Source organism: Sinohyriopsis cumingii, chromosome 12, assembly GCF_028554795.1.
Source record: "Sinohyriopsis cumingii isolate HCF-2022 chromosome 12, ASM2855479v2, whole genome shotgun sequence".
Lineage (NCBI taxonomy): Eukaryota > Metazoa > Mollusca > Bivalvia > Unionida > Unionidae > Sinohyriopsis > Sinohyriopsis cumingii.
In genome coordinates this window covers 100378950-100396380 of record NC_142972.1, presented here as the reverse complement: position 1 = coordinate 100396380, position 17431 = coordinate 100378950, and the positions used below count along the sequence as shown (strand labels likewise).

At 34.6% G+C, this 17431-nt stretch overlaps 1 protein-coding gene across 1 annotated transcript in view; it reads right to left on the bottom strand.

Annotated features, from left to right (window-relative positions):
• The window catches only part of LOC149787092 (TPR and ankyrin repeat-containing protein 1-like), a 129027-nt gene that overhangs the window by 60423 nt on the left and 51173 nt on the right, over positions 1-17431 (bottom strand). Inside the window, exons 14-17 of the mRNA XM_089976042.1 lie at positions 16156-16330; positions 9558-9946; positions 8705-8917; positions 6057-6376 (exon numbers count right to left, since the gene is read on the bottom strand). Of these exons, the coding sequence (XP_089832168.1) occupies positions 6057-6376; positions 8705-8917; positions 9558-9946; positions 16156-16330 (1097 nt within the window). The remainder of the gene's footprint in view (positions 1-6056; positions 6377-8704; positions 8918-9557; positions 9947-16155; positions 16331-17431) is intronic.

Below are 17431 nucleotides of genomic sequence, written 5' to 3'. Positions count from 1 at the left end.
CAGCAATTTGCATTACCTGCAGATAATTCAAATTGGCAGGTAATGCAAATGTATTGTTTCCCAAGGAAATATGACTGGGATTGTTTTCCTTGACTTCAAGAAAGCCTTTGATCTTGTTGATCATGAAATTCTGCTGCAGAAGTTGAACTGTTACAGGTTCGACAATCCTTCTTTAAACTGGTTTAGATCATACCTAAACCAAAGGTCTCAACAAGTAAGCATTGGCAATATTAGCTCTCAAACCTGCACAATTCATTCAGGGGTCCCTCAAAGCTCAGTTTTGGGCCCTCTCCTCTTCTTTGTCTATATCAATGATCTACAATTAAATAATGAATCCACAAATACAGATTTGTTTGCTGATGATGTAACCTTGTATACATCTAGTTTTGATACTCATACTTATCCAAATGAGATTAAGCTCAGACCTTATTTGAGTCCAAAACTGGGCACAACAAAATAGGATGGTAATTAATGAAGGTAAAACAAAATGTATGATTTTGGGGATGTCACAGAAACTACACAAATCAGGGAACCCAGAAATATCTCTTGCAATAAATAATCATTCATTAGAAACTGTCAAACATGAAAAGCTTGTACGTGTGACCGAAGATAATTTATTATGGAATGACCATATTGATAAGCTTTGTAAAACACTGTCATCCAAAACTAACCTATAAACTTCAGAAACGAGCAGCACGCATAATTTTAGATGCATCTATTGATCATCCCTCAAAAGCATTATTTACAGAACTCAAATGGTTCACAATATATAACAGGACAGAGTTTCACAAGGCAGTGCTTTTATATAAATGTCTACATGGAATTGCACCAGATTATCTTCAGGACTTATTCAGGCCTTTTTCAGCACAATACCAGTGGAGACCAATATCACATGGAAACCTTTTACCACCAAAGCCAAGACAGAGCAATTTAAAGACAGCTTCCAATACTCTGGTACAGTTCTGTGGAACAAGTTTCCACATAAAAGTAAAATCTGCTGAGAATATTAGAGTATTTAAGAAGAGATATCATGAGCATGTATGTGCTTCTAATAGATAACAGAATTTAGTATTTTAATACTAAACATGTTAAAATAAACAGTAATTATTGCTATCTTCATATAATGTGCATTGCTATACTCTCCTCTGAGGGCCTCAAGGGAAAATAGTCATTGACTAATGAGTCCCCCGCTATAAATAAAGCATTACTATTATTATTATTATTATTATCATCAATATTACCTGATGGGAAGTTAATTATGGTTCCATGATACCATAGAGTTACCTCAAGTAAAGCAATGTTATCTAGCAGGTATCTATATATTACGGGGAATCATTCTGCTTCAATTCCAGGCACATAAAACTGGCACGTAATGCAAATTTAATCTTCTTCCCAGACACTGCATTATCTGATGCAAATGTTTGGTCATGAAATTTTTTTGAAACAAATGTTACTTCAGTTTATCATAGTTTATCTATATTTGGCATTCTTTGTTATAATACATTTCATTATAAAGGAATTCCAAATTTAATGTGTGTACTATATAATTTAATATACCACCCTGAGATGTAGTGTGTGTAATTACCTGGGTTTGACCAATGTTACTTAGTGATAGCATCCCTCTCAACCCATTATGGGCTCAAATAGCTGTCTACACCATGGTATGCAGGGAAAAGGTAAAACCTGCGGTGCCTGAGAAAATAACTATTCAGTTTCATTTAAGGTTACTCAAGTACAAAAGAAAGATAAGATGACGCAAATGGCAATTGAGTGGTAACAAGCTCTGCCAATTGGAAGCCAGATGACCTTGTTGTTGAACTTGTCTGAAATCTTGATGATATAAACCCATATTCAAAAAGGTATCAAATTAAGGTATGAAAGATAACTCCAAGAGTGGCAAAACAAATTGTTAACAAATGGACAATGCATGATAAACACAGGCCATGCCATAAGTGACCAGGTGAGCTAAAACCTGTCCCTAGCCTGTTATAGGGCTTGAGTGACACTCATATGGTGCATCATGACTAAATGAAAGTGTTCCTTATGGCCTTATCTTTGCATTTCTTCACACCTTTAAAAATAATTATCTTCTGAAAGAGGAAACTCCAAAAAAGCAGCAAACATAAAAAAAGAACCATAACACTCCCCTTCCCTGAGGATAGGTGACATATTAAATAGCCCTTATTTTGGGGGAGGGGGGCAGTTAACCATGGCATAACTTCACTATCATCAGCTAGTATTTGCTGAACAAAACTGTTGCCTGAAAATGAAACATGCTGTAAATAATCCACTATGGGTTTTCTATGTGGCCCACATTCAAAAAGTATTTGTAAACCTTCCTTTTATGCAAGTCCAAAATCTGACAAAATGCTTATTCCAGGGCCTAATGTGCCAATTAAATTTAGTTTAAAAACCATTCATGTCAAATTGAAGAACCCAGATGTGTAAACAAATGCCTGTATAACAAGAAAGTGCTATAATACCTCTACTGGTGAAGCAATTGTTGTTATACAACACTATATGGCTGAATCGCTAAATGAAACTTGTATAATGTGCTGAATATACTTTCAAAGTGTGACTTGAAACTAATTTAAGTCCTCATGCATCGCTGCTCAGCAAGTCTTTGAATTCATAATTTTTTTCTGCACAAGTTGCAAAAGCATGTGCCCTTACAGCATCTGGGAAAAGTAGCAATAACGAAAAGTTTTAAGATGGCAACTTTGGTGGCCATATTGGATACCAACCTACCAAACATCACAACAAGTCTTTTAGTGAAAACTCCATGCTGACATGACCATATCAGATGTAGTAGCAATAAGATTTTCAACTTGCCCATGATTGATATTCAGGTCAGAACCATTTTCAGCTAGGACCAAATAAACATCAGCATTAGTTTTATGGTCAAAATACAATATATGGTTTTCACCTTAAGGGGATTATGATAATATTTATGATAATATTTTTAAGATGGCTGCACTGGTGGCCATATAGATTGTCAGATCTGCACGATTTTCATTTGTGACCTACAAGACATCGTATCAAATTTCTCAGTGAAAACCCTATGTCAATATAACCAGGATGGGCTCTCAAATATTCCATCCTAACTATCTGATAATATAATTTATTCATAGTTAGGGACCTTAGTGTGACTGAAATTTCAGAGAACTCTCAGGGAATTGCACTGAAATGTCCTTATTTCACCAAAATAATGGTGTTTCACAGAGATTATGTCAAAGTTTCTGAAGACATAAATGAAATGTTAATGAAATTTTTTTGAAAAATATCAGTGTGAAACAGGTTCCCAAAAGATTTTGAAATAAAATTTCATAAATAACTATTGTATCAAAATGACCAAATTATGATACAATACTCTACTGAAAAGAATGATGATTTTTACATATGTCAGACTGTTAGACTAAACATATGGAAGAAAACCAGCAGTGCAAAACATGAGAATACTTAGACATTTCTTGTTCACCAATGGGTCAAAATGGGTTTATCTGGAGGACTATAACATTTTCTACAAGTTTCTCAAAAGGTGGATGTACTTGTGAACATGGCATATCATCTGGGAAACCACGGTACATCATACCTGCCATAATATGACAAGTTACATGAAAAACATGATTTAGGACTCCCACACCCCTTGACATGGTCATGTTTTGAAAAACACGCTTTTGAGAAATCTTAGCCCCAAAGTTTTTCAACAAAGAAGAACCTTGCTCATCACAATACATGCATGTAATCAGTAGTATATATGAACAGTAAACAGTCCTGTATATATGAACAGTAAACAGTCCTGCTCAAAGCTCACCAAAACCTATCCTTGGGGCATACAGCTGATGCAGATGCAATCAAAATGTAAGATATTCAGAGACAAAAACAATCACCTATCAGAGATTCCTTAATTTACTATAACAGAAAGAATGATGAGTTGCGTCCATGTAACTAATCTGCATAGGTAAAGTACACAAAAAAAGAATAAACCAATGCATCTGAAGTATATTGGTCAATGAGACATGCTGAAGAACAGATGTTATTACACATCCCTACATTGAACAAGAATGTTGACGAAAAATTTGACAATGTTTGCGATCAGCAGCAACAATTCAATGAAGTTAGATTTTTACTCTGAATATAAAAGGCAAAACATGATTGTTTCAGTTCTCAGGATATTCTTGAAGGGTGATTCATTTTTAAAGAATGTGATTCAGGAAGGAATAATCTATCAGCAAAGTCGAGCAAAAATAAGGATGATAGTTTTATTTTGTCAAACACAGCAGCAATGGAGTGAATTTAATTCTTTGCACATCCTGCAAACATATTTACGAAAGTCATTCCGAAGTATAGGACATCTGCTGAAATAGGAATACCACCTGTATGTAGCATCAAAGGCATCTGATATTTTATAAATAAAATGTGACATATATATTTATCGTACAGGTCCAGGTATTTCATTTTGTCATAATTTTTCATTGTACTTTACTGATAAAACGTCAGACTCCTTTAGTAGCATATTCAACACAGTGAATTGAACATTCAGATCATTTCTCCTTTTATCTTATTCAAAACATTAACTGACCCATGCTTTTCAGAACGATTTTTAGCCATGAAATAGATTGACTGAAAGCTCGTGTTTGCACAGCTGATTTGTGTTGATGAAACATTAACACCTGAACTGGATGGAGCCATTGATTACAGTTGAATTACCTGTAAAGACCCTGTTAAACTTAAAAATAGTATGTTCTCCCCCTTCCCCCATTGAAACAGCCTTCCCAGATTTGATATATGTTCATTTTTCTATAGAGACAAGCATATCTCATGGTCAAACTGCATCAGATAGTTCTCACAGAGACAACATTATGGCTGTCATAAACAACTCAGTTTTGGATTCACTCAGAGAATCGAGAAGGAAAAGTCTGGACAACATTCTCCTGTGAGAGCAGAGATGAACACTTACGCCACTTTCATTACCTTCAAACCCCCTACTGAACTACCGAGTAGCAAAGACAGCATCAACTTAAGCCATTATTTTGCCATCCAACAGATTTGTTTTTATTTAATATCAGTGTGGTTGTTATTATGTGAGTGTCTGCACATGTGTATGTGTATGGCATTGATAAATGACAATGCTACCGGTAAGTCAAGCAACCGTTTCTTTCAAGTGTAATATTGCTTTGAAAAAAAATTAACTTTTATTTATTCAGATTTACATTTCCAATAATTTTCTATAGTCTTGTATGAAAAGATAACTTGTCCTCAACTGGACAACATTGCTTTTGTTAGTCATGTGCACAGACCCACCCCCCACGTGACCTCAAAACACTTTTTTGAGGCTCAATGTGTCTGAGAATTTGGCAAGCATGGTATATATACAGAGTTAATTTCTTTTCAAGAAAATCAATATTTTTAGTAGATGCATGGACAATAACTGACTTTATATGATGCTCAAATATGTAAGTATTAACAGGAACAAAATGCATTATTACATTATTGGATTCTAACTCTTCTCCTAAGTTCCAGCAAATTATTATGATCGCATTAAACCCGTTTTCTTTTAAACTGTATCTTGTTAACATGCCAAAATTACTGTATTCATGACAATTAAATGACCATAAAATATTATTTGTTAGCATTTTTGAAATGGAAGCATGCAACTATTTCATAGCTGCTAACAGAAATAGGTTGACAAATATATACAAATAAATTAAAGAAAAAGGAATGCCTTAAAAAAGTGCCTGAAAACTGATTATTATTAAATTGTAACAGACCCCAACAGGATGTACATATGGATGGAAAAAGTACATTATGGGTCCTTACCATAAGCAAAGTAAGCCATAATAATACAGACCTGCATAAAAGTTGAATATTAGGATATTGGTATGGCTGCAACATCTGTGTACTTTCACAGATGTGAAAGACAAACAAATGTCTTAAAAGACTGATATTTATACACCAGAAAGTCAGTATCAGTTTATAACAGGAATTTCAGTGCTACATGAGAGGCAGAATAGCAGTACTGTATATTATATACCTACAAAGATATTTAATTATACCTTCAAGCTACCATCAGTCTTCCTGTCAAAAAAATATGGAGGACCAAATGATGCATCCAGCATAAGAAGAAGCTGATGAGATGTGAGAAATAGTGGATAAGAATGACAATCCACATCCTGGAGCCTATTTGGCAGCTTTTTTTCCTCTTGCTTCACATGGTCAGGAACACTGTCACATGCATGACATAAATTGGTGAAATTTTTCTTCATTTCCTTGCAGAGAACTGCATTTTTAGTGACAAAAATCTGCCGAAGATGAATGTGGTGCTGCTGACCATTGTCCTCGCTGTTTTCATTTTGTGGCATTTCACCTCCAGGGCCTGTATTTAGAAAAAGAAAACAGAATCAGATAATGCTGTATTCACCAATGGGGGTCCCTATAAAATTTATATTCATTACAAATTCTAGAAGTACCTTGTTTTTCCTACACACCCCAATACTTTTGGAAACAAGGTGCATGTATTTATCGAAAAAATACAGATCTAGTTTAACAATGAATTTATTATAAAGAACTGTATTTCAATTTTTACCAATTTTTTTATAAATGAGGGATGTATAGTAATTGTAGGATCTATCAAAACCACTGTAAGATCATAAATGCCATTTTTCTGTAAATAACTGGACTGCACATCAAAAGCAAATGGACTGCTTACGGGTCAACCATGTTTTGTAAGGGCAGCAAAGTGGGTAGCTACTGCCCAGTAACATTATTTATAGTAGCTCAGTGGGTCATATAAGTGAGACTTGCCTGTACAACATGTAGGTAGCCCTGATTTTGTTTTTGGAACCAAAGGCATGTCTTTTAGATTAGAAAATTTTGGCAGAAACTAAAAATCCAAGTCAATTTCTGAAAATGATTACATTGAGGCACAATACAGCTTTGAGTGCATTTTACATTTTAGGGGAAACTATATGTACTTCACGAGACTGATGAAATTCACAAGCACATCATTATTGCTTAGTAACTTTAGAGTGATTTTAGTTTTTAATTGTTTCTATGATGTAAAAATTTTATCTTCTGCAACGAACTCTTTCAGGAAATGAGAAATTATACTGTTTGTAATTTTAACTTGATGAATTTGTTCCTAATTTGTTTGTACTCGGCCCTGAACTACTTTTACAAAGTGACATCTGTATATGACAGGACCACTATATTTCATATCATAAAAGTGTGGTAATTTAAAACTCTTAGTTTAATAATATTTTAGTTCTTCTAGAATACTGATTGTAACTGTACTTTTTGTTTCAAATACTTCACAGTATAATTTTACAAAAATATATAACATTAGTATTAACATTTGATATGTAAAAACATTTATACATCAATTACTGTATTATTTTATGTTTGTGATGGTCATGACAGGGATTATTACAGAAAATGTGAGTGTTCTGAAGAATTTAATTCTGAGTGAAAAGAAGAGGAATTTTACTTACTATCCACATACATCTGTCAGTCTTTGTAAATATATTAATTACTAGTGAGCGGCCGAAAATCCGATGAAAGATGGATTACGAGATTATACCTCGTCTGGTTGATATCCGTTACCAGAAATGTCAACAACAAAAAAGCAGATATTTCACAACATACAGTATTCATGCTAGATGTCATGATAAGTGGATTGTAATATGAACAAAGAATTTGTTTATGTAACAACAGACAAATTTCAGTACTTTTTATATCCAGTTTGCGGCTTTCTTTCATGGGGCCTCTGAAGTTCTGCAATCCAAACCAATGTTTGTATATAAAAGGTTAAACAGTCAACAACGTCGCCAAAAAAAAAAAAATCACCATATGATATGTTTTGCCGCCAATAAGGAAAAACAATCCAAATCTGCAATATTGGCAAAGACCTAAGCGATCCCAGAATAAACTTTTTATGCATTATTTTTCATACATTCAAGAAGAAAAAAAAACTACTTTTCTGTGTACGAGAAAAATACATAAAACATTTCAGAAGTCACGCCATGATCATCTTGTGTTATTCATACACGATCTCTTCCCCAAAATGATAAAGTTTTTACATAATTTTTCTTTCTTTTAAGAAAGAACTTTTTGTGTACAAGAAACATACATGTATATGAAATTTCGGGAGCCACACCACAACTGTGTTATGTCTGAATTCGTGTTATAACGGAGTGCGCCATAGCGGGGTCACACTGTACCAGGAAAACATCACAAATCATTTCATCTTCATCTTTGAAGAGACAGTCCTTGGTCAAGAGTTTCAATGAGGTCACATATTGGTCTATTGTCTTGGAGCCTTGAATAAACTTGAATCTGGCAAAGACTGGATCTAATTTTTGGTTACACTTGATGGTTGAAGTTTTTAAAGAACAAATTGATGGGTCATTTTTCCATCCGTTAGAGTCCATGTGTTGAAAATATCTCTACCTTTGTTACCTACCCAAAGTAGAATGTATGTGGTTTCAAAAGGAAAACTGGGGGACAACTAATTAAGTTCACCAAACTTCATCATATACTGCATCCAACCATATGATTTCCACTTACGATTTTAAGATTTGCTAAAGAGTTTAAAGAAAAAACAAAAAACTATTTAGGACTGAATGAAAGAACACATCTTTGGTAGTGGGGTGAGTGTAAAAATTATGATGTAATTTCAGGATACGAATTTCATCCACCAAGTTACCTGGTTTCATACCCTTGTCATCCAGTACTCTTTTGACCTCATCTTCACTATCATGTTCATTTATCTCATTCTCCTCCACCTCTTTTTCTTCTTCATTTCCACCCTTTTCCTCAACGCTGTGTTCCACAATCCGAGGTAGAAAGGGATCTTTAGCTTTTTCCCAGTAGTTCAGGAAACGAGTCCACAGGCGATAAAGGCAACAGGTTGTCTTTCCTGGTAAAATATTGAAGTGGACTGCTCATGATCACCCTATTTATTTCATACTTTTCAAGCAAAGAAATACAAATTTTGTTCTAAAGGAAACTACCATATTGAATATAATTATCACCCAGGGTGTTCTCAATATTTTCATTTTCAAGGTTAATAATTTCCACATACAGACCATTCCCTCCCTGAATCAACATTTTACATTTTTATTTAGACACTGTTAATGACTAATTAATCTATTATGTGAAAAGGAAAATATCAGGGCTTTAATTTATAAAATGTCATGGAATATGAACTCTCATGTTATAGGCACACCCTCCCACCTTAACTAAGAAAATACAACCGCAAAATCCATGTACATACATTGATATGAAAAGTGAGAGTTAAAAAATGATTTTGCTGTTTCATTTACTACCAGATGAATGACTTTAAGCTTTTGAAGGCACGTAAAATAAATTAAAGTGACTGAAAAAAAAACATTTCTCAGTTCTAACTGTCAGCTGTATTTTTTTTAAGTGCCTGTGGTATACATCACTGCAATATTATTGTCACTAATGCTTTTCAAAGCACATTACCATGACGGCATGAGAGTGTAATTTTATAACCTTTCCTATAGTTATTGATTGCACAATGTAAGTCCACAAACCTGTACCACTGCGACCCAGTAGCAGTATTGGAGCTGTGGAGCTAAGCATAATGATGTCATGCTCTCGGTCTGTGACACGAAATGGGAAGTCCACTTTTATATCGATATTTTGAAGAATGTGGCTGATTAGTGCAGAGTTAAAGGTGTAAAACTTTAGAATATGATACTCTCTCTCATTGGAACTTGCTGGTGGGAAATATTTTTGCAATAGTTTGTGTTTTTCCTCCTGCAGATGTTCAAAGTCAGATTCTGTTTCAGCAAAAAGTTTGGGAACTCTATGCCCCATCCTGGTTTCAGTCATATTGGATGGGATAAGCTTCTTCTGAATAACGCAGGTTTCTCCACGATTGTGAGATTTGATGATCCGCTTAACAGCAAGTTGGACAGACCTGAAAAGAGGAACAACATCTACTTTTAAGGTCCTCAAGAATTACTCCATTCTTTAATAGAAAGATATCTAACAACTTTTAAGGTCCTCAAGAAGTTCTACACTCTTTAATAGAAAGAGATCCAACTTTTAAGGTCCTCAAGGATTACTTATTTTTAATAGAAGGAGAGTTAACAACTTCTAAATGCATGATACTGATGTATTTATTTTCTTTTTTTGACACTTTCTTACATTTACAACACCTTCAGAGTTACAATGTTATCAGCCTGACATGAATGATATACTTGAAATGGCACATATAAATGGCAAATGATTGTTTAAACTAAATCAGATAAAAAACTACTCTAAGTGACTTATAATTATTACTACTCTAAGTAAAATGAAAGTAACATTCTTGTAATTATTTTTCAAGATGGGCCACACAAATAATAAATGTGGACATATGCTACAGATACAATTAAAGGACAAATATCCATGTCAAACAGGGGCCATAACTCAATACAGGTCATAAAACATAATATAAAATTTAGTTTCAACCCATGAAGTCTTTAAAAAGCAGAAATTTAAGGGCAAAGTTCCAAGTCAAGCACGGTTGATAATTCTGTAGAAATCTGCAGGAACAAGGTGATAATGAAGCCAAACATCATCTTAATATAAAACCTTATAACAAATTTGACTCCATTCCATTGGGTCAAACATTGTGGAGTTGAAAAGAAATTGATGATCAAAGTTCCAAGTCAAACAGTGACCACAGTTGTGTAAACACTTCCTGAAACAATGAAAATTAAACATGACATATATTTTTCTAATGTAAAGCCTCATACAAATTTTGACATCACACTCATGAAATCCATCCTTTAAAACTTCTCAAGTGCATGCAAAACATTTTACTACAAAGTTCTAACACAAATAGAGTTCATTACTAAATATGCTAAATCCATTTTGCTAGAGTGCAGTGAACATCAAAATTGACCACAAGGCCTTCTTAGTGTAATGAATCATATACAATTTGATATCAATTCAAAAGTAACTAAGTTAAAAGAAAACTGACAGGCAAAGTTCTAACCTACACTGCTTTTTGACAGATGGGGTGGTATCTTAAGATGGGTTTTGCTGTTTCCTCCCCTAAGTGTAGTTGAGAACTATGCAATCCACTGCCTGAAGCTGTCACCTGAAAATGGTGTTGACAACTGAGTGCTTACTGGCTGAGGCTTTAGGCTTTGTGTACCTGGTTCTCCATTGCACTTATGGGCAACTAATTAGGTCTGCACCATACACAGCTATAAAACAGGTATTTTATAGCCCAATTTATTGAGGGACCTCTCTTTTTCAAATAGTGAATGTCATAAATGATCTGCCTCTGAAAAAAGCTGCATTTGCTCTACCAATATGTAGTTTGGGGGAAGGGTTCAAACTAATTTTAATTATGCAAAAGTTACCCATCGCTATTAAGCAGTAACATCATTCTTCTGTGTTGAAAAAACCTTGTCCATCTGATATGAATATATCCTCCACCACAGTTAAGAATTGTCAATAAGTAATTTTTTATGAACTACAGTATGCCAGGACATCAGAGCAGGGTGGGATGAGGGTATTTGATAATAAAAAAGAGTAAGTATTAAATAATTAAAAATCTACATTGTAACATCATCAATACCTTACACATCCCTATTAAGCAGCCGAGTGTGTCATTTATTCTGACGCTTTAAAACTGATTAAAAACAGATAAAAATGGAAATTACTCCCAATTAGAGAGACATCCACTTTACAAATTGTTGGTGTCTCTCTCTGCTACATACTGTGCTGCAACTATCGGTCCCAGAGAGAAAACATGTCAGAAATTGTACTTCATAAAAAATTTCTGTAAGTGATAGGTTTTTGAGTATTTTTCCTATTTCTCTTGCATTTTTTGTTTTTTGTCCAAAAAGTAGGGTTGTGGTCACTAAGACCAACATTCAGTACATTAACATAAGCCGCATTGTCTGGTAGGTTGTTATAAATGTGATCAATAAGAGTGCTTGATATTTCTGTTATCCTTGTGGGTTCATTTACCTGCTGGACCAGGCCTAATGATTCAGTAACTTCCATCCAGTTGTTCCTTATTTGAGTATTGAGAAAGTCCTTATTTACATCGCCTAGTATATATGTTTCTTTCTCCTGTGCTAGAAAATTTTCTGTTTGTTTCAGAAAGTTATCATTCCAAATTGCTTTGGAGGAAGGTGGCCTGTAAATGAAACCAACTATGAATGATTTTGCATTATTTTGAGAAATTTCCAAATACTCTCAATTTCTTTTGTCTCCAAGTCAGGTCACCTTTCTGCATTTACATCTTCCCTAATGTATACAACATGACACAAGACAGACTCCATCTGGGTGCAAGGGGGATGGAGACAGGCCTCTGCAGTTCAAAACAATTAATAAGATCAGCATTGTGCAAATATGACATGGACTGCAGTGACCTGCAAACATTTAAGTATATTCAAAATGGCAGCTCCATAGACTTTGAGAGTTGATACTGAACTTCTTTTGTTCTCAAAAGTTACACAAGGAAATAAGCAACATAAGTTGAAGAGAGACGGCTAGAATCAACATGTTTCCTACTGAATCAATCACAGAAGTATCTGCACCTAGCATCACCTTGAATGTTGAAGCTGCTTGAATGATGCATCTAGCAACCTGACCTGAAAACTTGTTCTGGCTAATATATTGCTTAAGATGAACCAAATATGAAGGTGAAGAAAGTGTGGGTTGTTGTGTAAGAGGAAGCACTGTGTTGCAGCAGAAGATCCCTCATGTGAAGTAGACACCTAGGTTGATCTATCATCAGGTCAAAAACTGAACCATATTTGTTGGGGCCATAATGGTACAATGGGAATGATACGAGCAGTGTTAGTTCAAACCTTTTGTACAACTTGATGTAGCAATCAGAAAGGTGTGAAGGAGCATGCAATCGGACAATCTCATGTGGGAACTGAATGTGTTCACTGAACATGCTCTGGTCTGGGACTGGCAATTAGACATTTGTTGTTGAGCCTGTTCATAAATAGTCCACTATGGGAATACCCCTGTAAGAAAATGGACCTTGATGTTATGTAGAACTCTTTAACCCAGCTGGACAGACTGTCCACTAAAATGTTCTTATTACACGAAATGAGGTGAATTCAGAGGGCAATATTATCTGAGGTGGCTCAACAAAAGAGGTTCCAGATCTCCATGCAAAAAGAATGTAATGTGTTCCTCTTTGATGTCAGAGAAATGCACCAATGGACCTGTTGTCGTCAGAGATCAGGACAGGTTGACCCTTTACTCTGGTGATGCACCCTTGTAGTGCAAGAAATACAGTATTCATTTTTAGGTTGTTGATGTAAAGAGATGATTTGTCCAGTGTCTAATGACTCTGGAGAATTATGCCCTGTAGCTGTAAGTTAATGCCTCAACCAGAATCTAACATATCAGAGAACAGATAAGAATGGGGATTGGGTGCATGCATGAAGACCCCAGTCAGGAATCTGTCCAGATTCAACCAACAGTGAAATTGGTGCTGAAAATCTGGTCTTAGAGGATTCACAGCTTAAAGGTTCCCAATAGGGATTAGGAAATGCAATCAATGATGTTCTAACTTGTAGCGCCTTTAGAAGTGCCCGGATTCAGTCTGTCTGATCCACTGAAAGCCACACTGAATTCTGATTAGTGAGACAATTCATTCCCACTCAAACAAAGTCAGAAGGAACAAGTTCTGACTTCTCTAGATTGGGTAAAAAACCCAATAAAGCTATTGCGAACCAACAATGGAACAGATCCTTGTTAAGGGACTGAACCTGAAGATTCTGGGTCAGTCAGTTATAGAAATAGTGGAGAATCATGGTTCCAGTAACAGGAGATAGGATGCTACAATAATTGGGACAAAGACTGGATGTGGAAGCAATTCCGAATAGCCGAACCCAGAACTGAAAGACTTCCCGATCCAAGCAAAACTGATGGTATTTCCGATATGGAGGAAAAATTTAATGTGCAAAAAGGAATCCTGAAGATCGATGGAGTCTGTCCAACCTCATGGATGCATTATATTCCAAAGTGAGGAAGCAGGCTCCATCTTGGAATGTTCCATGTGAAACTGGTTTAAGGGGGGAGATTGATGATATGAAATTCTTCCCTTTTCTTGGTGACCAGTAAGATTATGAAGTAGAATGCAGAGACTAGCCATTCAGAACCCTCTTTGCTGCCCATTTCAGCAAAAGGATGTGCACCTCTTCCCATAATTTTACCAGACTGGACTTGTTAAAGAACATGTGGGTCCTTGATAGAGGGACTGTTTCCAAAATTGAAGTCAGTAACCCTCAGACTTTGTCTATGATGCTTGACCAAGCCTATAAAATGAACCCTATGCTGATGTTTGGGAGAGGTATGTATGACAAGAACGGGTGCTAATCCCTTGGGTCATTTCCTCACACCTTCCTGGGTAAAAAAGGTGGCTTGAAGAACTTCCTCTAATATGTCTTTCACAGACTTCCACTGTAAAGACCTGACTGACAAAGAGGTCTTATTGCATCAGAACATTTTCTGGCCAACTCCAGCAGTTATGAACGATCCATGTTCATAACAATAACAAAAATAATTATGACTTTATTTAAAGAGGGTGAAACAATTAGTTGCATGGAACTATTTCTCCTTGTGGCCCTCTATTATGTGCATATTTACATTCAAAATACATGTATATGTTTACACACACAGCATTAATAATAAGCTATATTTTTAAACAGAAAATTGAACTGAACATGTTTCAATTGAACGTGGCATGAAAGCATTCATTTGCATACTCAACACTAAATCTTAAGTTTAAAATTTGGTTCCTAAGCTCTGATTTTTTTTTTTGTAAATGCTATCGAACCACTTTAATCCCCTACCCCCTCCCCAAAATCTCTAAGGATTTGCACGATTTGGACAATCAACCTGAGGGGACATTCTGTAGATGGAATTTCTGTCATATGACAGATAACTAACACTCATGGATACAGTTCACATTATAATTTTTATGCTAACATTTTGTTTAAACAGAAAATTATTTATCACTTGTCCAATAATTAGAACAAGCAGTATGAACAGAACAGTAATTAGGATAACCTAACTGCCCAGAATGAAACATATCAACTTAAACAGGTAAATCCTGGTTCAAGGTTGCCTAAATGGCTAAATATGTGCAAAGCAAGAATAATGCAATAATTGCAACTGTTGGTGACTTGATATCAACTAGCAATGAATAATACATAAAATGAGAAGTAAAATATATAATTCAAACCTAGTTAAAACATGACTATTATATAAAATACTAACTCATATGATCCTGTTACACTTGTTCATTTTGTTTTGCATTTCTCCACTATAAAATTAGGACGTGTTTGAGCCTTTTCTTTATTGTGTGTGCATCTTTGTACTAAGTTTATGTAAATATGCCTATAATAGAGGGCCACAAGCAGGATTAGTACTATGCACCTATTTTTGTCACCTAGATACAGTTATTATTATTATCATTATCATTATTATAATCATCTCCTAAAAAAACAGAGGAAAAAACTTGGTTTGATCCAAGTGCTTAAATCAGGTTCATTCATTTCAAGGGAACAGCAGAAAATGCTAGCTGTGCTTACATTACCAAACCAGGCTATAGGTCATAGGTATTACCCACATCCCCTGAAGTGATTACTGACTTCAGATATGTTTATGGATAAATGGATATCACCAAATTGGGAATACAAAATAACAGTATGCTACAAAATAAAAAAGTATCTATGCAATAATTTCATGTGGGACCAGCTGGATATTAGGCTGAAACTTTAAGTTAGTGTCATGACTGTAGTTAAGTGGTTTAGGAACAGCATTAGCATCCAACTGCTAATGGTCTTGAGATCTTATCAGCTTAAGTAAAGCTAGTGAAAATTATTTACAGGACTAAATCAAATATAAGAAATGCACTTCTTGGTGATGTGATAAAATTATTAGTTAATATCTAATGAGTGTTTCAATAGAAAATAAAGTAAGGAGAAAACAGAAAAATATGCAAAAGAAAGATGCTATAATTTTTCTTATGCTTTTTTTCATTATTTTACAACACAGTCAAAAGCAATGGACTACATACTACCAAACCTGAATAAATGTAATTCAACAAGACACCAAAGGAACAAAGACAAAGTTTTACAACAAGTAAACATGCACCTGTACAGTTTGTCATGGTCAGGTACAATGTCCCAGATTCTGATGATCTCTGAGTAAATTTTCCCACCACTATCAGGATGAGGAGTCCCCTTCTCTTGTCCCGAAAGGTGTTGTTCTGCTGTCCTGCTACAGCGTGGGGAGAAAGCAATTGCAAGCTGCCACAGCACTCGGCAAGCTAAAATGTAAAATATATGCAACATGCGTTTCAATGAAAGTCATTTTCTGAAATAAAGATATAAGATCTGAACAAAATACACCTTACAATTGTTTTAGGATGATAAAAGTTGAAAAACAAATCTACAAAACAAGAAAGAATAAAAATATCAAAACATACAAAGGAGATATTCTGTAGATCCTAAATAATAATTTCAACATAAAGTTAGTTGGTTTGAAATTGCTCATCTGGTTTTGATTAGCCTTATAGACAAATATTAATAGCAACCAGCTTTAGTTCAGCTTCAATAAATGAAGTCAATTTATTTAGTTTTTGTAAACAAATATCAATGAGGTATTTTTACTTTTGTTGATACTGTCAAATCCTGTATGCAGATCATATTCATTTGTCTAAATATGAAACATTAAGTCCACAATTACTCATCTGGCCAAATAAATTATTTGTGTTTGTTAAATATGTATGCCTTCAACTGTGTACAAAACAAACATCCAAATTTTTAAAAAATATTTAAAACTTGTTAAACATGTGAAAAACTTTTTTACTGATGTGAAATCCACATACACAGACAAATATGACAGGCAAATTTCATTGTCAACAGTGAGTGGATTTTGCATAATCCTACTAAAATGTTTCTTGGCTGTCGATTTTAAGATAATACTCTCATGAATTAACTTGTAAAATTCAACCAACAGTGAATTAGTCATATCAATTTAGCAGTCACGAAGAATAGCATAGAAAAGGTGTTTAGCAATTTGTTCTGTAGCACATGATTTTAATATTAAAAACAGATACCTAATCAATTACTCTCAAATATCTAAATTCAAAACAAAATAATTATCAGATGTCAAAAGAATGAAAAACAACTGCCTTCAAGATGTAATTGTAGCTTGAATATTTTAATATGTGTATGCATATAATAATAAGAAGAAGAAGAAGAATAATACTAATAATGCTTTATTTATAGAGGGTGACTCATTATTCAAGGACTATTCTCCCTTGAGGCCCTCTTAAGCAATAATTACTTTTTATTTTAACATGTTTAGTATTAACATACTAAATTTATCCAAAAATCAAGGAGGCTCATGATTCATCTTGTTTCTA